Source organism: Delphinus delphis, chromosome 3, assembly GCF_949987515.2.
Source record: "Delphinus delphis chromosome 3, mDelDel1.2, whole genome shotgun sequence".
Lineage (NCBI taxonomy): Eukaryota > Metazoa > Chordata > Mammalia > Artiodactyla > Delphinidae > Delphinus > Delphinus delphis.
The window spans coordinates 123,950,929-123,977,270 of NC_082685.1; the positions used below are offsets into that span (position 1 = coordinate 123,950,929).

Sequence of the window (26,342 nt, forward strand, 5' to 3'; positions counted from 1 at the left end):
AAAAATGTTTTCACCTTTAAGAAAAGTGAGTATTCATTTCGATCTATATTCTTAAAAGATTAAAGTAAATATCCTGGTTATATTTCAAAATAAATTTTAAAGCTCACCTGAAAGAATGTGTATGCAAAAAGCTACATATCAAACAATATTAATTAGTTGTGCAATACTCAAACAAAAATAAAGGTAATACTGATGTCGAGGTATACTAAACATTCACAGATATAATTTGTATACAAAATTTCTTCATATTATTAAGTTAACTAACAAATCCTACAGAGCCAGTGGTTCAGTACTTTTTCTTTTAAAATAGCAATAATGTTGACAGTAATAGTAGTAATACATATAATTACAAAACACTTAAACAGTGCTTTCTATGTACCAGACATTGTTCTAAACACATAAAAGTTCTTATTGATTTAAAGGACTATGCATCAACTACAAAGCTTTCTATGGTAAAACTGTACTTTAGTACCTACCTAAAACTACACTCAAAATAGTGTCATATGGTTATAGGAGGGTTAGTTATGTGCTTTTTTTTCAGTCTCTTCTTCCTGGCTACCAATCTTCTCTCCCACCACATTGTAAAGGCCAGGCAGGCTGAATTCGGGGTGGAATACAAAGATGAAGTGAAATCACCTTGTGAAGTTACCCATATGTGAAAATGGCTGAATCCTGTTCATGACTAAGTTGATAATGGGCCTGGTCGAGGTTTCCATTCTCAGGGCAAGTATAAAGAAGCACTGTGGATTACCCAGGATGGCACTATATATGATCTCCAAGTTAGGTAGACTAGAACTGGATGGCCTTCACTGAGAGTAAAAGAAAGTAAAAGGACTTTGCCTATTCTCTTCCTCTATGGTATCTTAGCTACAAAACTTCCTAGGAGACTAGCAATAAGTGACTGGTCTATTGCCACTGTCTTCATGTTTGAAAATTTCTTCCATAATTTTATGGGGATGCTAGATGATAAAACATCAAATGGCTTTTTATTAGAAAACAGATGGCATCTTGGTATTATCTGAGGTCTAATTTATTCTGAAGAATGAGGTAGAAGAACAACAACAACAAAAAAATCAGAAAACACGAAGGACTAATCACATTATCTATAGCCCCCATGATCATCCAGCAAATGAAGACAGATGTTTTTTATTTTTTTAATAAATTTATTTTATTTATTTTTAATTTTTGGCTGTGTTGAGTCTTCATTGCTACACACGGGCTTTCTCTAGTTGTGGCGAGTGGGGGCTACTCTTCGTTGCAGTGCGCAGGCTTCTCATTGCGGTGGCTTCTCTTGTTGTGGAGCATGGGCTCTAGGCATGCGGGCTTCAGTAGTTGTGGCACATGGGCTCAGTAGTTGTGGCTCGCGGGCTCTAGAGCGCAGGCTCAGTACTTGCGGCGCACGGGCTTAGTTGCTCTACGGCATGTGGTATCTTCCCAGACCAGGGCTCGAACCCGTGTCCCCTGCACTGGCAGGCGGATTCTTAACCACTGCGCCACCAGGGAAGCCCAACAGATGTTTTTTAATCAGCTATAATTATGTTTTAGTCCACACTTGTTGATTTTATCAAAGAATGTGTCTACCTTTCTGGTGCATCATTATACCTCAGTAATACCTTCCCTCTAATAAAACTGCTCACTACAAGTAAGTTCTCAGAAAAAATAATTTTGAGATATTGCCATAATAAGTATGCCTTTTTTCCTAGTTTTTTCCTACATGAATGCCCTCTCCTGACAATATTAATCTATTCAGTCAGTATACCCAAAGTTCTAATGAAGGAATTAAAGATGCTTCATGGGTGAGCCTTAGAAAGTGGGAACTCTGAACGGAATAAATGTAAATAATTTTTACATTTTGTAAATAAATGATTTTTTAAAATGGTAGTAATCTGCAGACTGAAAAAGAAGCAAAGGGCCAGTAAATAGCACCGTATACAATTCTTAAATACTCAATGAGGTTTAAATGTGAATCTGCACTGGTAAAATCGCTCACAAAAATAACCCTGTGAACAAAATATTTTTTGTAAATTTAAGGTATTACATACTTGTGAATGGTAGCTGATATGTAGCAGACAAGTATTGGCTTTCTATGACTAAGTATCATCAGAATACATGTTCAGAAAAGAATCTAACCAGGTATCCATGGTGGCTAACAGAGACTAACAGCCTACTCCTAGCACAGTGGCCAGTTCTCTGGTGTCACATGCCAAAAGTGTTCCTTTAAAACATTAAGCTTCCTGATTTCAAGCTTCTACATAAGCAATACCTCAACAAACAATAAATGATTTTCTAACATTTAATAATCTTTATTTTGGTGGTTCCTTAGCTAAATCAGAAATATGTACAGAGCTCATTTGTTAACAACTGACAGCACAAAATCAATTCTCAATTAACTATAAGTTAAGTAAATTTAGTGTTTGCTCTTTAATACGCAGAAATAACTCTAAAAAGTTATACTGTAGGAAAAAATCTAGGAATTATTAAAACACTACACAACTTATTTCTCAAAATCAAGGGCTTCAGTAAAAATGGAAGGTATGATTTATAGTCACCTATAATGCCCCAAATTATGGTTGCATTCAAAAACAGTGGTAATTTTATGCTTTAATACATACCTAGAAGTGGTGACATATTCTGAAATATACGAAGTAACTCTGGTGTAATACATGGGCTGTTTTCCAAAGTCACTAACCTAGGGAAAAAAAACAGACAATTAAATCACTTTCCATAACCATTAAAGCTATAACTATAAAAAGAACCAAAGATACCCAACTTGACCAGTAATCAAGAAAATATAAATTATAACCAAAACAAGGTACAATTTTACCCCACCAGATCAGCAGAATTTTAAGTGTGACATACCACGTATTGTTAAAGCTATAAAAGTGGGAACTCTTGCATACTGCTAACAACAGTGCAAGTTGATATAATCACTTTGGGAAATAATTATTATCTGGTAATACTGAATATGTACATGTGTATACACCTATGACCTGGCACTATATCTAGGCAGAAATGTGCACAGGGCATAAGGTCTTATACATTTGCTCTAGAAGTCATGCACAAGAATGTTGCATTATTTGAACAAACAAAATGGCAAACGAGTAAATGAATTGTTACAGTCACACCATTAAGCTCTTCACTATGGATGAATCTCCAAACAGGAAGCAAAAAAAGTAAGTTAGAACACATATGATACAACTTATATAAAGTTAAAATATACTGTTTAGAGATACACGTGCATATGTGATTTTAAAAGCATTAAAACACAAGAAAGAAAACCAAGGAATGAAAATAAAAAAATCAGTACAGTGGGTTATCCCTGGCATGGATGCAGGAAGATTCAACAAACATGCCACACCATGGGCTTCACAGACATTCCTATTGTTGTATTTCTTACCCAGAGTATGGAAAATTGATTTTCATTTTATGTAAGTTATAAATAATTATAAACAATATGACCTCATATTATTTTGTGTCTATGAAATACTTCACAAATTTTAAATGACAAAATAAGGTAATCTGGGCAGGATATTACACAGGGAAAACCAGCTACCCCCAAAATGAAGTACTTCCAACATGCACAAGCAATGATGTCTTTGACACCTTAACTTGATCAACAGGAACAGGATTTTAAAGAGAAAGACGAATACCATATGATATCACTTATATGTGAAATCTAAAATATGGCACAAATGAACCTATATGTGAACAGAAACAGACTCAGAGACATAGAGAACAGGCTCATGGTTGCCAAGGGGGAGGGGCGTGGGGGAGGGATGGACTGGGAGTCTGGGGTTAGTAGATGCAAACTATTACATACAGAATGGATAAACAACAAGGTGCTACAGGGAACTATATTCAATATCCTGGGATAAACCATAATGGAAAAGAATATAAAAAAGAATGTACATGTGTGTATAACTGAGTCACTTTGGTGTACAGAAGAAATTAACACAACATTGTAAATCAACTATACTTCAATAAAAAATAAATCTAAGAAACAGCAACAGGGGCTTCCCTGGTGGCGCAGTGGTTGAGAGTCCGCCTGCCGATGCAGAGGACACGGGTTCGTGCCCCGGTCCGGGAAGAGCCCACATGCCACAGAGCGGCTGGGCCCGTGAGCCATGGCCGCTGAGCCTGCGCGTCCGGAGCCTGTGCTCCGCAACGGGAGAGGCCACAGCAGTGAGAGGCCTGCGTACCGCAAAAAAAAAAAAAACAAAAAACAAAAAACTGAATGGGGTATTTTAATACATCAGGGTCAAGATGAAAAAGCAAAATAATGTGAACTAACAATCTACAAGTTAAAAAGAACAGATATACATGAAAGTCTGCATCTTTGATACTATCATTACTATTTATGTGAATATATTACAAAAACAGATACTATAAGAAGTCACTAAAATTCACATTAAGTTTAAAAAAATTTTACAAGTGGTATGTTATATTTACAATGCAATAAATCCAGGCCTGAACCATATATTTTAATATCAGCAAAAAAATAAACAATGTTGGGTCAAAGAACTCATGAAAAAAAAATCACATAATCAGTCTGAAAAATTTTTCATTGTAAACAAGACCACAAACATCAACTGGTACTGGTAAGCCCTACCAGTTCAAATTTCCATTCCCCAAGATAACTATTTTATACCTTTGTCCCCACAAACCTCTCTCATCTTATAAATACTCCCATTCCAGCCCATGACACTCAAGTGATGACTATACTTCATATTTTGTTGAGAAAACAGAAGCTATTAGATGGAACACCTTCCCATCTCATTCTACTACAATACAGAAACCTATCTTCCTGCCTCGAGTTAAAATGGACGAAATACCCCTGCTGCTATTTAAAGAAAAAAAAAAAAAATCAACTCCTTCCACTTATGCTGAATCCCATCCCTTCTTGCCTCCTTCAATTATCTCACTCTCTTGAGCCTCATCATACCTCTAGATCTTCATTCCCGCACTAGCCAACTGTTAACGCAATTTCAACACCCTCTTCATAGTAAAAACTTTCAAACAAGCTGTCAATGCTCACAGTCTGTACTTACTTAACTCCAATTCATTCTTCAATCTACTCCAATTCTTCCTTCTGTTCTCACTACTCCACTGAAACCCCTCCTATCATCTCCATTCACTTCTCTGTACACCCTTACAAGGACAATCAGCAACATTTGACATAGTTAACCATTCCCTCTTTTAGGAAATATTCTCTCTTGGCTTGGTTTTCCTCCTATATCATCTCTGATGGCTCCTCGTGTGACCTCAGAATGTATTTTCTTCAGGATTCTGCCCTGAGCACAAGGCTCTCTATCTGCCCTTTTCTTCCTAGGCAATCTCACCAATTCTCAGACTTTATAAATCATACACAACATGCTAACCACTTTACAAACAGTATCTCATGCTCACAACAACCACATAAGGTAGAAATTATTTTCCTCATTTTACAGAAGGCTCACAGAAAATGATTACAAACCTAATGCAGTGGTATACGTGGGATTGGCCACCTATATCTGCTTCCAAATACGACTTCTAACCCGTTAAGAAAATTATATTAAGAAGTGTGTACCCTGATTCTCTAAATAATCTTAGCTTTAATAAATTTGATAAATTTTTAAAATGTATCCTAATGATTTAATTTTGTTTACATACAACGAAAGGCTAGGAAAAAAGAAATTACCATTAGTAGAGCAATGCACTTCTCATGCACTGTTCATATAATGCACTGTTCATATAATCCCTAAAAAATTTATATACCTCTCATTAACACATTAATATACTAAATCTGTAATTATATTGATAAGTATATGAGTCTGCCTCTTTATTATAATATTTTTAATCTTTATGATAGATATCATATACATATGGTTACAGAAAAGTATCTGTGTGCCAGAGATTAATGTTTTAATTTGTAATCTAGAGTAGAAGGTGGCAAACTATAGCTCATGGGCCAAACCAATACCCTTTTTCTCTAAGTGATGTTTTACTGGAGCATAACCATGTCCATTTGTTTATATATTGTCTATGACTGTTTTGGTGTTGAAACAGCGGAGTTGAAGAGTTGGGACAGAAAGTACATAGCCTGTGAAGCCTAAAATAATTACTATCTGCTCCTTTAGGGAAAAAGTTTGCCAACCTCTGACCTAGAGTAATCCATCCTGTACGAATAAAAATATATGAATATAAGAGGCTCCAACATATGCTAATTTACAATCATTTAAGTCACTTAAGTTCAAACAACATAACCCAGAAAAGAATATGAGAAACACAAATTGCAAATTAATAAGTATCTACCTTAGTTATGTTTTTAAATTGTTCATCTAGTATTCTGATACAGATCATTAATTTTACCATTTGCATCAAAGACAATTTCTTAGAATCAAAAAACTGTTCATTCCTAGACATCCAAGCAAAACTGAAGGAAGGGAGGGAGGAAGGGAAGAAGGGAGGGAAGGAGTGAGGGAGGGAGATACCACAAATGTTTATTTTTTCTGTGGTTACTTTCTATGATTTGCTTTTTTAATTCCAATACTAGGTTTTTAATTAGAACTTTAAAACCTTTCCTGTATTACTAATTACATCTTAAATAAAGATTGGCCCTGAAGAAAACTGCTGCCATCAGTAAGACGAAGAAAAAAGATTTCTAGTCAATGCTCAGTCTGTACTTACTTAACTCCAATTCATTCATTTCACAGTTTGTAGCTCTGAGATGCCACAGAAACAGGGTTTGTTTGTTTGTTTTTTACCTCTAAACACTATATACTACTTACTCAGTAAAATAATAAGCCAAGACTAAGTAGCATTAACATTTAGGGCTGAGGTATTCTATCTCAGTACTTACTGGGTAAAGTAGTAAGAGGTTGAAAATACCTCAATATCCCCCAAAACATCTCATTTAACATGCTGGAAGTTTTATGTCAATTTTTAGTTTTGATCAAGATTCCCCATTTTACATTACAAATTCCAAAAGAAATTCAGAAATTCAGCTGAGTTCTTACTGAAACTTCCTGTCTAACTTTGACTATTATAAGCCTACACTGAGTGACAGCTGCCAAGAAAAGCTGGAGCTACGTATTATGCTACCCAGTTCAGGGAAACTGACTTTATGTTTTTTGTTTTTAAATGCTGGGTTTTTAAGCCCTATTACATGACCTTTGCTTTATTGCCATGAGTAGGGAAGGCCAGGAAAATAAATAAATAAGATCCACGGTATCAAGTTTTTCCTCTTACCATAATTCTAAACCATCTTCCAGAAGATAAACATGTGGAGGCTGGGAAACATCTGTACTCAGTTGAATAACTGGGAGCAGGAAAGGGTACAGGTTCTTGCTGTCTGCTCCTAATCCCTATGGGAAGTATAAATAAAACTTAACATAAGATACTCTAAGGTCCCACCTCCCACCAAAAAATCACCTATCATATTTAAAAGCCCTAAAACCAACTTATAAAAAATCAATCAATCAGATTTTAAAAGAATGGTTCTAATTATAAGCACTACTAAAACAAAATTAGTTCTGTTTACAATTGGAAAAAATATTATTCAATTGCCTAATGGTAGTAAAACCATATACACCAAAGCTACACACATCTGTTCATTTTAAGAGATTTCTCATATAAATATTTATTTTTCCTTCTCTGACAACTGAAGAGGTGTTAACAATGATGTAGTAAATTCTACAAATTATCTCACCTAAATAAGCTAAAATGAACCCAATCTAAATGTTCATCAGTAAGATAATTAAATTATGATACCTTCATATTCTAGAATACTGAGTAGCCATGAAAAAGGATTAGGCATGGAATGAAAACAATCTCAAAAATAATGACAAATTGGGATTAAAAAGAAATGTATATAACAATTCCACATGCCAAACTATTTTTTTAAATAGCTATGTATCTGATATGAAGATACACGCATAAAAATGTTTCTTGGGAGCAAACAGAAAAAACTGTTAACACTAGTTAAATATGGATATTGGAAAAGGATGTTGCAAGAAGGTAAAAGGAGTCTTTTTTTAATGTGTGCATGTTTTTTAACGAAGAATTTCTGCTAAAATTTTTAATGAATTAAGAATACAAAGATGGGGCTTCCCTGGTGGCGCAGTGGTTGAGAGTCCGCCTGCTGATGCAGGGGACACAGGTTCGTGCCCTGGTCCGGGAAGACCCCACATGCCGCGGAGCGGCTGGGCCCGTGAGCCATGGCCACTGAGCCTGCGCTCCGCAATGGGAGAGGCCACAACAGTGAGAGGCCTGTGTACCGCAAAAAAAAAAAAAAAAAAAAAAGAATACAAAGATGGAAGAAGAGGGGGTTTTAATTTAAAATTCTACTTTGACTAATTACTGTCTTATGGAGGTTGACTCAGTATATCACACTAAATCTAAGCACTTTGAAAGAAACAAAAAGGATAGAAAGTCAATTTTTAATTCATAATAATCTCTGTAATCTGATAAACACAGAAAGGAAACCAAACTATCAAACACCTCCTCACTTAGAAAATAATTCAGATGTCAATATAGTTGACATATAATTACAATGCAACAAAATACATATATATTCCCCTTTTGATGACATATATATGTGTATATATATATGAATTTTTAACAGTGAGGTATAGATACTTCAGTGGAAATACATAAAGCTTATCCTGAAATATGTTAAGTCTGGCCCTTTCTATAACTAAGCATCAGTTGAAAGACTTTATTAAAGATTTTTCCAAAGGAAGAGATTTATAAAAATGTCACATTTCATAAAGTAGTAAATTGGGCCTTAAAATTCAGTTAAATTTCACTCTCCATAGCTCAATTCTTAACAGAACAAAAAAAATAAAAAACATGAAGAAAAACTAGTCAAGTTCATTTTTAATATCAAGTAGACTTAATATTCCTAGGAATGTCAGAATCTACTTACTTAGTGCACATTCCAATGAGCACAGTATGCTAGCATTAGCAAAACTAAAGTAAGCAACTGCTAAAAACATAAGACTCTCTCAGTTAAAGCCTGAAGAAATTTACCTTTGTAATCTAGTGGCTTGAAGAATGTGTCCAATCCCAAATATGCAGCTTTAAGTAAATTTATTTGAACATTCTTTCAATCCACAACTGTAACTGTAAGACACTGTCTACAATACTATGAAATAATTACAGTTAGAGCTACAAGATGTTGTCTACAATACTATGAAAGCTCAAAAATAAAGTCATCAGTTATTAATAAAATTATCATAAATGCTTGAAGGGGGGAAATCATGTTGTACTATAACTACATAAAACATAAAAGGAATTTAAAATTAGGTGAAAGGTATAAGGAAATCTCTCTGTACAATCTTTGCAACTGCCTGTGAATCTATAATTTAAGTTAAGAGGGGAGAAAAGTACAACACTCTCTAAAAATTGCTATTTCTCAGGTTATTGTCTTTGGTTCCCTTCTCATGTCCCATGTACATGCTGATAATGTCCAAATCTATTATCTCCAACCAAAACCTCTGAACTTCAGATACCCCAAATGACAGAGGACATCATCACCCAGAAGGCATCTCAAACTCTCAAGTATACCAGTGAACCAACTCATTGTCTTCCTAAAAAAAATGGTTCCTCTTCCTGCATTTCCTAACTCAAGTGACATGAATCACTGTCTATCTAGAAATAAATTATATCACAACTACCTCCTGGTTCCTCCTCCTCCTCACTCCCAATCTAAACAATCCTTAATTCTATCTCCCTAATATTTTTCAAATTTTTCCCCTTCTTTCCATGGCTTTACTTCAGGTCATCATCTCTTTCATGGTTAACAGAAGAGCCTCCCAACTATTTCCTTGACCTTGGTTTAACTCCATTCCAAACCAGTGTCCCCACTGGTACACTGATTACCTTTCTAAAATACAAAAGATAACATTTCTTCCTCTGAACTTCAAGAGATGTTCTTTATGCCTTCCTAACCAGACCCCCACACCCAAGCTCAGGACTCTATGTTGCAGCTATACCAAACAACTCCGTACCAGAAATCACTGTTAACTTCCGCAGAAAGCTGACAGACTTAACACATGCATTTACTACTGTGCTCTCCCAAGATCCACTAAAAGGATATATGAGGATGTGCTTTTAAAGACCTAAAACCATAAGTACAAAGACAGCATAAGAAGAGATAAAAGCAACTCATTTTTGGAAGCGGGAAAGAAAATCAGATTTAGCAGACTCAGAAAATGAAAGCTCAAAGCCAGCAGTGAAAAAGGGCAAGAAACCACCTGATTTATATCACAGAAACTCCAAAAGACTCAGGAACTGATAGCTCAAGGTATTTTGGGAAGGGGAAGTTGAAGAGGAGGTATTAAAAATAATAGGACCTCTAGAAGGTATTTTAAAAGACATCTGATGACAAGATCTCATCCAAGTGCAACAGTCAACAACTGGCCCTCTCCTGAACCCAGTATAGAACTGGCCATTTATTTTCTGGTTAAGTAAAACAAATCGTCTAAAGATAGGGAGATATCAGGTAATCAAGACTAAGGATACTATATAAAACAGGGAGATATAACGTAACAGACGGGAGACTGATGGATCTTTCACTAAGGAAAGATCTGAAAAACACGGAACCAAAACATCTGTCCCATACAAAAAAAACCTCCAGCTAGATTATCCTAAAGAAAAAATCCACAATCAGCAAGCTTCGCATACATACTTAACCCTTCCAATTAGCTTTTTAGTGCTCACTCTTAAATTTATACAGACAAAATGTTGATATAGCTCTTTTAGTTGGGTGATGGTTACCTAACGATTCATTATGCTGTTCTTCCTTCTTTTGTATATGCTTCAAATTTTCACAAGGGAAAAAAAAAAAAGCAGGCAACCAAGGATCAACATATAAGATTAAAATATCTAATACGAAAAATAGAGAACAGAACAATAAAATAGAAAACAGCAACTTGAAGGAAACAGAGACCACACATAGAGATGAAAGCTTAGAAGAATACATCATTAATATCCTTGTCAGAATAAAAGATAACATTGTATTCATGAAAAAAAAAAATGAAATGCTGTAAAATGATTATTCAACAATACAAAAAAGAACTCATCGAAGGGGGAGGGGAAAAATAGGATATGGGATGAAGAGACACAAACATGTATAAAATAATCAATAAGGATATATTACACAGCACAGAGAAATATAGCCATTACTCTGTAATAACTTTAAATGGAGTATAATCTATAAAAATATTGAACTATGTTGTACACCTGAAATTAATATAATATTGTAAATCAACTATACTTCAATAAAAACAAACAAAAATTTTTTAACTTAAAAAGAAAGAACTCATAGACATTAAAAATATTATAGTAGGAAAGAAAAACTCAATAGAAAGGGTGAATGATAAAGCTGAAGAAATACCCCAGAAAGTAGAGCAAAAGGACAAAGAGAAGAAAAAGCAGAAATGAAGAAAGATACAGGGCTGGTTCATTCATCTATCATCTAAGTAATAAGAAGTTCAGAAAGAGACAAAAGAAAAACATGAAGGTGCAGAAATAATCAACAAAAAACAATAGACTTATCTAGAACCCAAGAACACGAGTTTCCAGTTTACAATATACACCACATGTCCAGAACAGTGGAATAAAAATACACCCACATCATCATGAAATTGAAAACAGGAACACAGAGAAGATCATACAAGTTGTCAAAGGGAAAGGAGAGATGAAACATTCAAGAAACGAGAATTAAAATGGCTCAGGATTCCTAAAAGCAACTCTAGAAGCTAGAAGACAAAGGAAAAATGCCTCTAAAATTTTGAGGGATAATCTAGAATTTTACACTCAGCCAAACTATCAGTCAATGTGAAAGCTGTAAGACATTTTCACACATGCAAAATCTGAAGAAAACTTACCTCCCATGTACCTTTTGCAAAATGCCACTGGCATTCATGGGCTCCAACAGAAAGAGGAAGTAAAACAAGGAAGAAGACAGGTACAGAAAACAGGCATCCTATAGAAAGGATAGGCAAGAAGAACCCCTTAGATGACACTGAAAGGGGATCCAGTTATAACAGCTGTGAACAAACAGAGAGTAAAGCCAGGCCAGACTAAAGCACGTAAGAATCTTCCAGATTCCAAGATGATGAAAGTAATAAAATACCTGATGTGTGTAAACACACTGAGGGAATATTTAGATAACAAGTGGAGAGAATGGATTCAGTTACACAGAAAACTAAATATAGCAGGCAGAATACTAAGATGACCACCTATGATTCTTAACCCCAGTTGTACACACACCATTTGCCAGTTATTCATTCAAGTGCTAATTTAGATATTACTTTACAGATGTGATTAAGGTCCCAAACTGAACGACCTTATGACAGGAAAATTATACACATAAGCCTGACCTAACCACATGAATCCTTTAAAAGAGAGTTTTCTTTAGTTACTTGCATAAAAGAAAGTTAGAGATTCAAAGCCTGAGGGGATTTGACAGCCAAGAATCTCCCCACTGCTGACGCTGAAGATGGAAGGGGCCATGTATCAAGGAATGTGGCTGGACTCTAGGAACTGAGAGGTGCCCCAGCTGACAGACAGCAAGTACACTGGGACCTCAGTCCTACAGATCAAGGAATTGAACTCTGCCAACAAGGGGACTGACTATAAAGACAAGTCTTCCTCAAAGTCTGCAGGGGAGAACTTAGCCTGGCAGACACCTCAATTTCAGCCTGTCAGACCCTGATCAAAGAGTACAGACAAGGTGTGCTGGACCTCTGATCTACAGAACTATAAGTTATTTTGGATGTTGTTTTAAGCCACTACTTTTGTGATAATTTGTTACACAGTAATAGAAAACTTATAAACTAAGCAAACAAATTATTATATAGGAGTGAAGATTAGGAGGATGGTTGTACAATAAAGAAAATTAACCATAACATAATGATATATGCCTTCAATAGCCTTTATATAGTCACACAAATAAAAACACTAAATAATGACGTAATTTAAATTACAATCTAACTATATTGGGAGGATGGGAGGAATAGGAGTCATACAGAGGGAAATGAAAGAATTAAAATTTCATCTTCTAAACAGGGTGGTCAAGAGATAATGCCTAAAATGCTTAAATCAAGAATGAACAATATAAGTATGTTACTTAGAGCTAGAGATAAAAAACCAAAGAGACAGGGCTATAAGTGTTGAAAGTAGATTCCTCCACCAAATAGGAAATGGATATACTGCTACTTTTCATAAAAAGTCTTCAAGAACTGACTCCTTAACCTATCTACATACAAAACTAATCAATACATAAACTCAAGGGCTTCCCTGGTGGCACAGTGGTTGAGAGTCCGCCTGCCGATGCAGGGGACACGGGTTCGTGCCCCAGTCCGGGAAGATCCCACATGCCACAGAGCGGCTAGGCCCGTGAGCCATGGTCACTGAGCCTGCGCGTCCAGAGCCTGTGCTCCACAACTGGAGATGCCACAACAGTGAGAAGCCCGCGTACCGGGAAAAAAAAAAAAAAAAAAATTTATATATATATATATATATATATATATATATATATATATATATATATATAAATAAACTCAAAAAAAAAAAGTATCCCATTCTCACATGTCCAGGGGGCTTTACATATGCTGGTCAATTTGTTTAAAATATCTTTACCACTCTCATCCCTGAACCACCGTATCTCATTAACACCTCTTGTTCAACACTATTTGGGTATCACCTATGAAGGAAGCCTTCCCTGATGTCCCACCTCACCCTCCAGTCTAAGATGGGTAACCTACCAAGTGCCCCACAGCATCATGTTCTTATTGCTAACAGAGCACTTAGCTATTCAGTCTTCCCCTAGACAGCCACATTCACAAAGAGCTTGCCCTATTCATTTCTGCATCCCAGTGCCTAGTACCATGTATTGCATATTGCAGCTGTTCAAAAAATCTTTATTCAATGAATGAATGCCTACTTCCACTGAGGCCAACTACTGCAGACGAGTAAGTTTATTTTCATCCATTATTACACTCCTCAGTCAGAGACTATCAGTCTGGGTTCCCAGAATTTAAAAAATGAAAACAAAAATATACAAATACCTACAGTAATATCTGCCTATTAAATTTTAAAATTCAAAGGGTGGCTTGTACACGAACTATATTTCAATAAATAAATAAATAAAAATAAAGTCAAAAGATGAATTGTTTTCCATGAAAGGAAACTTACCTATAACCCTAGTATAATCTTCTCAAAGGACTGAAAAACTTATTTTTTTAAACACTTTTTTTTTTTTTAATAGATTTATTTATTTATTTCTGGCTGCGTTGGCTCTTATTTGCTGTGCGCGGGCTTTCTCTAGTTGCGGTGAGCAGGGGCTACTCTTTGTTGCACTGCACGGGCTTCTCATTGTGGTGGCTTCTCTTTGTTGCTGAGCACGGGGTCTACGTGTGTGGGCTTCAGTAGCTGTGGTTCACGGGCTCTAGAGCGCAGGCTCAGTAGTTGTGGCGCACGGTCTTAGTTGCCCCATGGCATGTGGAATCTTCCCGGACCAGGGCTCAAACCCGTGTCGCCTGCACTGGCAGGCGGATTCTTAACCACTGCGCCACCAGGGAATCCCCTGAAAAACTTATTTTAAGCTAGTCTCAATTTTAATATTAAATGTTATATGCTTTCTCTAGGAAGGGCAGATGATTACTTAGACGGAGGTTTGTATCCCTGGCCTATACAAATACACAGGGTACTTAAATGTCAGGATTAAAGAAAAAGGTCCTATATACTCCAAACATTCCATGCAAGTTACTATGGCTTCCTAAGATTTCCTGAGGTAACATTGCCTGAAGAGACACACCTCCCTCACAAAAATTGAGTCTAAAAACAAATTTGGCAGGGATATAAAGCAAAAGATATGGCGATCACTCTTTGTTCTGACACTTACATGAGCAATCTCAGGCTACTTGTTAACCTTCTCGTAGCCTTTCTATCCCCATCTATAAAAGGGATATAATTTTTCAGGATAATCACAAGAATTAAAGGATAGACAAGAAGAGATGCTAGGCCAGACATTTATTAAAAAGAAAGTACTTTAAAAAAAATTTTGTATCACTAATCAAGTATCTAAAGCTGCCTCAGGAATTTATAACTGCAAAACTCATCCATAAATATTTAGTGAAAGAATGAATTTATGTTTCAAAAAAGTACCAAGGTAACAGAGAAAGGTTTTTTTAAAACTAGTATTAGACAGGGTTTTTTTTAACTTATTAGAACATTTCATAGTATTAATTCTTAATTTCAAAAGAGAACTCCCCATTGGAAAAAATCTATCAAACTTTGGGGCAAGGCAGTAAAAATCACTTGTGCATCCCTGTAGCCAGATATTCTAAGTCTTGGCATTAAGTGCTTTCCTCACCATACTCTCACCATCAGACTATAATTCACTATAACAGTTCAAATGAGGACTACAGTCCCATCTCTCTCTCTCTCTCTCTCTCTCTCTTTCTCTCTCTCTGAAATTTTAGGGTCCTCTCTTCCTGCTGCACATCCCCATACCTCAAAGGCAAGATACTGAAAATCAAATTCATTCCTTCCCTCAAAAGCAATTCACCTGTTTTTCTGCCTTCCCAATATGTGAAAGGGAAAATTTTTATATTAAATCAAGGAAAGAGAGTGAAAATGGAGAGTAACTTTATGCATAAGAGTTCTGAATACCAGGGAAGCTGCATGCAAAGAACAAGTGACTGACTGCACAAATCACAAGTCTACCATCATTGGGGAAAACTACATCCAGTGAAAGAAATCATCTTTTAAAAGTAGAGAATATTTTTATGTCAAAAAATGCCCATAGTAAACATATAAAAGGTATTTTTAAACTGTTTAGATCACACATGAGACAAATGTAAGACCTTTTACTATCACTGACAAAAACCACATGAAAACAGTAAAAAAATTTTAAAGAAGAAAAAATACTAAACTAAGAAACTGTGGAGAAGTAACTTACCTGAACAAGATGAATAAGTGTTGTCAAAATAGCACATCTCAACATATTGTGTTCTTCACTCTGCTTCCAAAGAAGAGGCAAATACTGTACCAAACACCCTACGTATGGTCGTATCTATCACAACAGGAGTAGAGGAAGCAAAAGAATTATATTAGTAAAGAAGGCGACTTACTTCAAGAAACACTGACAGACTTAATAGGTCCCAGGCAGCAAATATTTAATATTTACTAGATGTAATGTATTAAGCACATATCCTTTTAAAGATAAATTAGACATTACATAGAGACACAAAGCTCCATGGTAAATATTAACAATTTTAAACAAGTACCAAATTTATTGCATGAAATAAAATTTAGGAATAGAAAACAACATACTGAAGCCAGTTATTTCTTTAGAATTTAATAGAAAATGCTGTTACATCCTGGTTCTTTTTAATAAAACAGATTATCTAATTGGATATTATACTGTCTTAAAAAGAGTTAGCACTTACTCATTCATTCAACAATTACCTAATGGCATCTTCAAAGTATCAGGCCCTGAAGACTAGGCACCAAAAAGAAGAGGATATAAAGGTAGACACACAAATCCTTACAATGAAAAACAATAAATGCAAGGTGAAGGTGTTCACAAGGTATGGTAGAAACACAGGAGAAGAAACTCCTCTTCAAAGGATAAAACTGTTAACTCCACTATGGATTAAGCTCACCAGTTTTAAAAATATGCCCTTAAGCACAGCACAGCTTGACATTGAGCTTTTTGGAAAATGAAATGGATCCACACAGAAAATGGACACAGTGCTCCAGCTTCAGGCTTACAGTCACACAGTATTTGGAACTGATCTGATGAGAGTACCCTTGGTGATAAAAAGAAGTACTAGAGTTTCACAGCTTGAGTACTATCTATCAATCCCACGGATTAAAATTTAAAAAAATGCTCCCAAAAAGAGTAAGAGTTTCTTTATTCTGCTTATAGAACATCATACACTAAAAGGGTAGCCAGAAAAAACTGTAGGATTTCTTCCCCCCGGGTTTGGGGGAGGAGGTACAGAAAGATAAGAAGTTAAACATTTACCTAAATATTTCAGTGAGATAAAACTGAATAAATATTACGAGACTATTTACATATAAATTCTCAATCATACTATTAAAATATTTATGGAGCACTTAATTTTGCTGAGCACTTAATTTTGCTAAGTGCTCTATCTCAAAGATCCCTCCAATTAATTTATAAAGGCAAACCAATTAACACATAAAGACACAGGTTTCAGAGTACCTAATGCATTCATATTCAACTAAAAGCAGCATATAACAGCATGTTCTACTGATAAGGAAAATAAACCAGCTTTTGTTTTGAACAAATTAGAGAGAATACTTTCTAAGGCATGGAAGAAAGGAAGTATATGCTATGAATTATAGATAGGGTAAGTAATAAAACCAAAGCACCCAATTACATTTGAAAGTCATGAAATATTTATATCCCAGTCCTAGTTATTCATTAGAATATATGATGTTCTAAATTAAAATTAATGCTTCAAAGACACTATTTCAAAAATCACTCATAGATTCAGTGTTGCAAAAGACAAAAAAAGAGTTAGCGAATCATCAAAAAATCTACAAACAATAAATGCTGGAGAGGGTGTGGAGAAAAGGGATCCCTCTTGCACTGTTGGTGGGAATGTAAATTGATACAGCCACTATGGAGAACAGTATGGAGGTTCCTTAAAAAATTAGAAATAGAACTACCATACGACCCAGCAATCCCACTACTGGGCATATACCCTGAGAAAAGCATTAATTCAAAAAGAGTCATGTACCACAATGTTCACTGCAGCACTATTTACAATAGCCAGGACATGGAAGCAACCTAAGTGTCCATCAACAGCTGAATGGATAAAGAAGATGTGGCACATATATACAATGGAATATTACTCAGCCATAAAAAGAAATGAAATTGAGTTATTTGTAGTGAGGTGGATGGACCTAGAGTCTGTCATACAGAGTGAAGTAAGTCAGAAAGAGAAGAACAAATGCTGTATGCTAACACATATATATGGAATCTAAAAAAAAAAAAAAAAAAAAGGTTCTGAAGAACCTAGGGGCAGACATAGACATAGAGAATGGACTTTAGGACACAGGGAGGGGGAAGGGTAAGCTGGGACGAAGTGGCATGAGAGAGTGGCATGGACATATATATATACACTACCAAGTGTAAAACAGATAGCTAGTGAGAAGCAGTCACATAGCACAGGGAGATCAGCTCCATGCTTTGCGACCACCTGGAGGGGTGGCATAGGGAGGGTGGGAGGGAGACGCAAGAGGGAGGAGATATGGGGATATACGTATACGTATAGCTGATTCACTTTGTTATACAGTAGAAACTAACACACCATTGTAAAGCAATTATACTCCAATAAAGATGTTAAAAAAAAAAGGGCTGGCGATTAGAAAACAAAGTGATGACATGAAAGCCAAACACATTCCCTTAGGGCAGGAGGAAGGTGGTTAAAAAATACATTATTAGGGCAACTGAGGAAATCTGAATATGGACTTGATATTAGAAAATAGTACTACATCAATGTTAAGTCCTCTGAATCTAATCATGGTTATAATTAAGAAGGAGAGGTCTAATATACTGGGTGAAGTGTCATGATGAAATTAGGTGAAGAATATATGGGTAGTGATTTACTGCAACTTATCTGTACATTTAAAATTTTTCAATGAAATGATGCGAAATAAAAAATACTACGCATATACATTCTGAAAATGATTATAACATGAGTTTTTTGGTAGACCAATTATCAGTTATTTATATAATATTTAAAAAACACGTGGAATTAAGAATGTTTTATAGACATTGGGCTAAATAACCCTATAACAGAAACTGAACCACAAGCATTGAACAATTGAGACGAAACAGCTCTCATCTTTTGGCACTTCTCCAAAGAAAACAGAATGGGGGGCTGGGGGGGTGCCTACTATGAGCATTATAATTATACTCTTATGAGTTAGTTCATTCTAGATAGGGAGATACCCACTTTCATTCATAACACATTAAGAAAAACGTGATATATACACTACTGTGTATAAAATCAATAACTAATGAGAACCTACTGTATAGCACAGGCAACTCTACTCAGTGCTCTGGGGTGACCTAAATGGGAAGGAAATCTAAAAAAGAGGGGATATGTGTATACGTATGACTGATTCACTTTGCTGTATAGCAAGAAACTAACACAACATTGTAAAGCAACCATACTCCAATAAAAATTAATTTTAAAAAAGGGGAGAAAAATACTTTGAGACAATTAAAAAGAAAGAAAAACATGTGAAAATCAAATATGTGACAGCCTAAAAAATGTTTTAGCAAAGGCTCCATTCACAGGGGAATTTAAAAAGTAAGTCTCTAATGAAACCTCATTTTAGGTAACATTTTCAACCGAACATTTACTATTTCACGCTGGCCCTTTAATTTTTAATTTTGTTCTTTTCCTTTAGAAATGCTTAAGTCCAAAGACTATCTACCTGACATTACACCTGATGATTAACACATTTTTCCTGACTGTGCATTTATGGGATCCCTGCACCAGAATAATTTAATTATAGGTTTTCAACTATGCTTTTTAAAAGTAGAGGAAATATAATCTTCAAATAATTGCAAGCTATGGTATAAAAATTGTGAGTTCCCTAAAACTTCAAAAACTATTATGTGTCAGAAAGCACTGTTGTAAGATGGCTCAAAATGTTTGCAACCTAGTAAACAAAAATCAAATTCATATGTAAATGATAGCTGAAGGATATATAAATGATGGTGTTATTCAAAGGTTAACATGGGAAAATGTTAAAGAATCTACTAAAAACATTTTTCGTAACCCTTTCCTACCTGCATTCTGAAAACAAAAAGTACTACTGGATAACTATATCTTATTGCTATTTACTAATGATATAGACACCTGAGCTGCTTAGGCTATTTGTGTTACGAAAGATGAGTATGGATAAAAACAAAAGCATTTTTAAATTTACTAAGCAAGAGTAATGGGGGAAAAAGGTTTAAAGGTTTGGAGAGATGGGGGTAAGAAAATACATTTCTAAAAGAAGAAAAAAAAATATTCTTTAAGAAATTCCCATTAGTCAGATGATATCTAAATAAAATTATAAAAATGTGCCAAATCTTTCTTATATAATCAATTTTTAAACAACTTATTGCAATTGTATGGTGATCTAAAGCATACAGAACATCTGTAATAATTTCGCACTCATGAAATCATTTTTTGTGTTTGTGAGTTATCTTTAACTTTACCATTTTATACATGGGGACACGAGGTTAAAGACCTTGCTCAAGATAAAGAGCAGAGACAGGGACTTGAAATAAGTTTAAAACAGTCTCAATGACCAAACTCTCTCAGTGTTGTTTATAAACCAATATCAAAATGAAATAACGTAATTAATGTAATAAGAATCCCAAGTGTTAAGAAAACTGTAAGATATTACTACTTTGAGACACCAGGACTCAGATCTGCTTAAAATGATCAACGGTCACTCAAAACTGCAACTGCTGTTAACATACTATAATGCTGAGTTTGAATACTGTCAATGCCACTCAGATGTCTGAACTTTGGTAAGTTTCTTAAAGCCTCTAATTTTTTGAGATAATACGTTCTAATTCCCACCCAAAGGTTTTTGTGAGGATTAAGTAAGAAGTAAATGCAAATCATCTGGCACAGAAGTTGGAAACTTGTCATTACTCAACAACTGATAGCAATTTTCATCAACTGCTTTAGAATTAATAAACAGGTTCAAGGTGTCAGAATTCACTAATGAATTCAGGAGCAGTCTTCAGGACTGTGGACTCGAGGTACTATCTTTCCCTAATACCTCACAGATTTACTCAGCGCTTTTCAAATAAAAATATGCACTGGTAAACTTGGATATAAGAAATTACAGAAAATTATACTGTGATTCCTGGATTATCAATTTTTCACAAAGATTAGGAGTGATAAGGGAAGCTGAATACAGTTAAATAATAATCTACTGTTAAGAACTTTACATATCATTTTTATATGAAACCAATCATGGATATAATGTGGACTAGACTGCAAAACACACTCAATTTTTAAGGTACAAATAATAGACTTCTGCGAATATTTGCATTTGCTGACAGACACATGTGACTATGCACTCAAACACACTAAATTTTAAGAAGTATTATTAAATATAAACTGAATTTTCTAAGAGATATATAATTTTGCTTTCTAATAAACACCTCTACATTGCTGATCCAAGCTTTTATTTTTTAATTTTAATTTTCTTAGGTCATTTTATAAAAACTCAAGCATAAATGTCAATTTTGATACATAACTGAAATCACAACCTATGAGAATCATTTTAATGATGTTTTAACACTTAAACAACATATATAAAGCAAAGATATTAATGAATTCTATATATACTCTACTTACTCCTCTAACATCTATTTTCATGCTTTACAACAAAATTACCTGCATGTTTACTCTTTCAATCACACAAGAAAGGACATGTAAAACATGCATCTTTGTGTCACATTCTGTAACTTGCTGCAGTAACTGAAAAAGTAGTGTGAACATGGTTTCCAAATACTGTAGGTAAAAAGAAAAAATAAAAGTTTGGAATAGAAATGTAAAAACTTTTACATAATGAAATAAGAAATAAAACTAAATCATAATATCAAAGCAATACAAGACAAAACCTTAGCATTACCTATACAACTTCAAAATGATCAAGGTGCCAATATTTAGGGCACTGATTTTTTTCTTTATTGATGTTAAATGTGTCCATTTTAGAATTTAATTCATCTAGACACTGAGTAATGTTTTCAGAGGAAAACTGTATCTAAACGTTTTATGTATAAATTTTATACTGCTAAACCCAACTTTTAACAGCGCTTTGTCATTGGTTTTCCACATATGCCTATTGTTCTGCAAAGTCTACTCATTAAAGCAAAAGGAATGCCATTATTGCAATCATATACCAGCTGTCTCATGTGGCCCTTAACATATGCTGCGCAGAGATATAAACTTTTGTAGATAAATACTTGTAATTCTAAGAACAACAGAATATTTCTGATTAGGAAATCGAAAACAAAAATCCTATGTCTGGCTTTTAACTCCTACATCTTGAAAATTATAGTAGGAGTTAACAAATCACAGGATGCCAGATACATAAACATTTGTTCTTTCACATATCTGGTTCATTTTTATATAGATTGGTAAAACATATTTCTTTCATCCAAAAATACCTAGTGATTCTTTTATTAAAGAAAAATTTCTGCTCTACAAGTTTTCCCATCTATGACCCCATAAGAAATATAAGTAGACATTTTATCATAAAGTTTTCTTCTTGTTTAGTTCTCTCAAGAAAAACAAACACTAACGCGCCAACCTTACTGACATATTTAACAAGAGCTCACTGAGTACCAATTATGTGAAAACACCACGCTAGGTGCTGAGTTGAGTGAAGGAAAAAAAGAAATGAGTAAGACTTGGTATTCTGCTTTTCAAGTAATTTGCAATCTAGTGTAGGATAGACATACATACACAGACAACAGAGGGGGATAACCTAAGGATGAAAAGTAACAGACAAACATGAAGTGAAATTACTGTTTTATAATTGTGAGAAAAAAAGTTCAGCAGTCCACTCCAAAATAGATGACAAGATAACTAAACAAAAAACAAGCAGAATAAAAGTAAACTATTTCAAATTAAAGTTACCAATAAAAGCAATCACTTCCAAAAAATCTAATATACTTTTCAATGCAACTTTAATAAATAACTGATACTACATATATAATTTCAGCTATAAAATAACACAACATTCTAAAAGACATAAGCAGAAATTGTTATAAAACCTAGAAATAAATATTCTTACCGGTAGAAACTGATCTGTTCTAAACTCAAAATCATCAACAGGTGAAGAGCAGTTAAGGAATACTGAGAATATATGAAATTCAGAATATATGAAATTTATCAGGATAAAGTATATGTAAAAACCAAATACAACAAACCAATCCAAAATTACATTTTAAACTACCTCATAAATTAATTTTAAAAATAAGTAACAATTTTAAATTGTTGTTAAAATTCTTTGCAATGAAGTGTTTTAAAAGTTTTTAAAGGATATTTAACTTCAGAGTGGTAGCTGTTTCAATACGGACCTAAAAGAAAGTATACTGTGAATTACGAATCATTCTAGAATTACTAAACATCATTAATAATGAATGACAAAAAAATTTACTGCAAATCACTTTCTCTACTTAAAGTCACAGAGTACATTAACATCTAGAAATAAAAGGACATTCTCCTTATTTAGCAAGGACTAAAAAGAAAAAGTAAAATAGTGTCAATTCCCACCCTTCTCAGTTTCCCATAATTTGCTTAAAGGAGTCTTTAATCCAGTGAGTGCTTCCAGGAAGAAAACTAATTTGCCGTAACACTGTGGAGAGTGTGGCACTGAGAGAAAAGAGTGTGAAGATGGTGTCAGAGGGAAAGGGAAGGTTGAGAAGCAGAGAAGAGAAGCAGGAAAGCAGGGTGGGCTTGGAGAAGCTGGTGGATGTATAAGTGAAGAGTGAGGGAGGAGAAGAGAAGGAAGAGGGAGGAGGAAAAAGCACACAAATTCCCATTTGTAACCTCAATTACAGGAAGTCCCTGAAATAACCAAAAGATGAAGTCTGATATTTTCTAAATCCCAAAGTTCACAAATACAGAAAGGTTTGTACAAGCTCTTAACCTTGCCAAATCACACTTTCTTTGTGTATCAGCATGTTACCTGGGAAAATCATATCATGACAGCATAATCTTCCTATTTCTTTTAGAGTTTTACCTGTGACTTGACCAGCTAAATGGGCATGGGCTACCACACTCAGTTTCCACACCAAGTAACATGAACTCAAGCCATGATTAAATGCTATACGCTGCTCTGTAAAATAATGTATCTAAAACTTTTATTTCCTGGCTAAGAGCCATTACTTTCTTAGATTGCTGCTATGCTTCCCACACCTGTAACAGCACCTGGTTTTTCCTTTGCAGCCATTTTCCACAAAGAAACAGTTTTGATCATTTTATAGGAGCTTCTGAGGTCTTGAGGTGCTGATTAGGCATATTCATCAAATGTTAAGTACTCTAGTTCCAAATCCACAGATTCTAAGAGCCTAGAGTGCAGATGTTTTCTCACCTGCCTTTTCTTTTTATTCACTGTTTCTAAAGGTAATATGAATATTTCTAGATTTTTTAATGATTTAACAAATGTGCTGATTATCCAATACATGCAAAGCACTATGCTAAGTGTTCTACTATGAAATGACCTAATGAAAAGATGACATACTCATGCAATTAAAAATATTCAACAAGGAACTATAACTCCCAGGCATTGTGTTGGGTGCTGTGGGAAAAAATGCTGAGTAAGACACACCTAGTCCTTGTCCTCAAAAAGCTTACAATCTAGCAGGGGAAAAAAACACCCAGATATTAAATAATCATCAATAAAAATGGCTACTGTGAAGAGCTTAAGAACAGGATAATCCCCCTGAGGACATGAACTATTTCTAGTCATCTTCAAATTGTCAGCATTTAGTACAGTGTGAGGCATATAACTGGCACTGTGGCAATAATTTAATTCACAAACACCAGGACTTGAAAGTGCCCCCCAAAAGGAAATCAAACTGTCAGCACACTAACCCTTCAATCTCTCTTGATCTTCCTCCACAAAAGGACCAGAGATGCATTTAACCCATAACGATGACATTTACATAAATAAGTATAGGAAAGAGACATCTGAATGAAAACTATCTGTGTTTTCCCTCCTAACAAAGGGAAGAAGTCAGTGCAGTACTGCATGCAGAGAAAAAGATGAAATTAATCATGATGCACTCTAGCTTAACTGCAAGACTAGGAAGCCAGATCATAAGGGAAAACAAAAAGCACACAGTTTAAGAAAAGAGAGAAGCATTTAAAATATGACAAACACAAATAAGAACAAAATTAGCTATTCCTGAGCTATAGAAGAAATAGGAAGTACTTACTGCATAGAGACAATGAACTTTGCAGCAATTCACAAGTAACAGGGAAAAAAAAACAGGACCTGAATTTACAGAATGAATAGTTGGGGACTGTGACAGAAGATTGGCAGAAGATCATCTAACACAATTTCCAAGACATGATTCAATATATACTTGATAAATAAATGCAAGAATACGAAACAAAACAAAAACAATCTTCCCTTAACCAGACTCCAAACATAACTTTTCATAGAATAAACCTAGCTTTTTGAAGGAGAATGAAACCCGAAGTATCCAGAACCATATCTAGACTGTAATTCAGCCTGAGTCTACCCTACCCCTTCAGCTGAAACATCAGAAAAGTTCTAAGAAGATAACAAACTAATTCCATACTGGGGCAAACAAGTGCCATCAAGCCATCAGAATCATTGGAAGAATCCCAGAGAAGCATGACAGCAACAGAGAAATGAACAAGAAGAAATCACAGGTCAACACTACTTCCAAAGAAGACTGCTACATAAAGGCAAGAGTAACCAGAAACTTCGGTGTCCAGCATGAGAATGAGCCTTGGCATAACTGTCAGGGTGGTTGATTTGAGTTCTAGGCTTGGAGCAGCCTAATGCTTGACCACTACTACAGCCTGCCCATAGCAGTGAAGGGAATTCCACACACTAGAGGAGTGAGCATGGAGCTGGGACCTGAAATAAATGGCAATGTCTCAGGGACTTGAGACCACCAGGAAAATGTAAGTAAGGCAAACATGAGAGAATAATTATGAAATAGATTATATTTCTCTGCTGAAAAGAAACAGAATAATAATTTTATAATGTTTTATCCTTATCTCTAAACTCTTTCAATAAACATTTTCTAATTTTCTGATTCCATGCTAGGCATGGAAAGAGATACTAATATGAATAATATTATCCTACTCATCGGCTCTTTTATTACTTGGTACTATTATGGTACTATTTTTACTCTATTATGCAGTCAAGATCACTGAATTACATATTTTCTTCTGAAATACACATGTAAATAACTTTCCTAAAAGGATAAAAAGCACCTTCCATATTTTCATCTCCTTTTAAGAAAAACATTCTAAAGCTCATTTTCATATAATATGGATACCACACACATCATTACAAAACCAAAATGGACTATAAGAAAGTTACTAGATTAAAGTTTCCTTTCTTCCTGGTTTTAGAGTGCCCTAATACCTTGATGTCTCAAACACATTTTTTTTCTTCTTTTTGCGGTACACGAGCCTCTCACTGTTGTGGCCTCTCCCGCTGCGGAGCACAGGCTCCGGACGCGCAGGCTCAGCGGCCATGGCTCACGGGCCCAGCCGCTCCGCTGCACGTGGGATCTTCCC

General features: G+C 35.0%; 1 protein-coding gene across 1 annotated transcript in view; it reads right to left on the bottom strand.

Moving 5' to 3' along the window:
* IPO11 (importin 11) overlaps positions 1–26,342 on the bottom strand; it is a 221,902-nt gene that overhangs the window by 108,316 nt on the left and 87,244 nt on the right. The window contains exons 17-22 of the mRNA XM_060009435.1: positions 23,101–23,134; positions 22,849–22,889; positions 21,444–21,560; positions 15,950–16,063; positions 7,228–7,343; positions 2,613–2,689 (exon numbers count right to left, since the gene is read on the bottom strand). Of these exons, the coding sequence (XP_059865418.1) occupies positions 2,613–2,689; positions 7,228–7,343; positions 15,950–16,063; positions 21,444–21,560; positions 22,849–22,889; positions 23,101–23,134 (499 nt within the window). The remainder of the gene's footprint in view (positions 1–2,612; positions 2,690–7,227; positions 7,344–15,949; positions 16,064–21,443; positions 21,561–22,848; positions 22,890–23,100; positions 23,135–26,342) is intronic.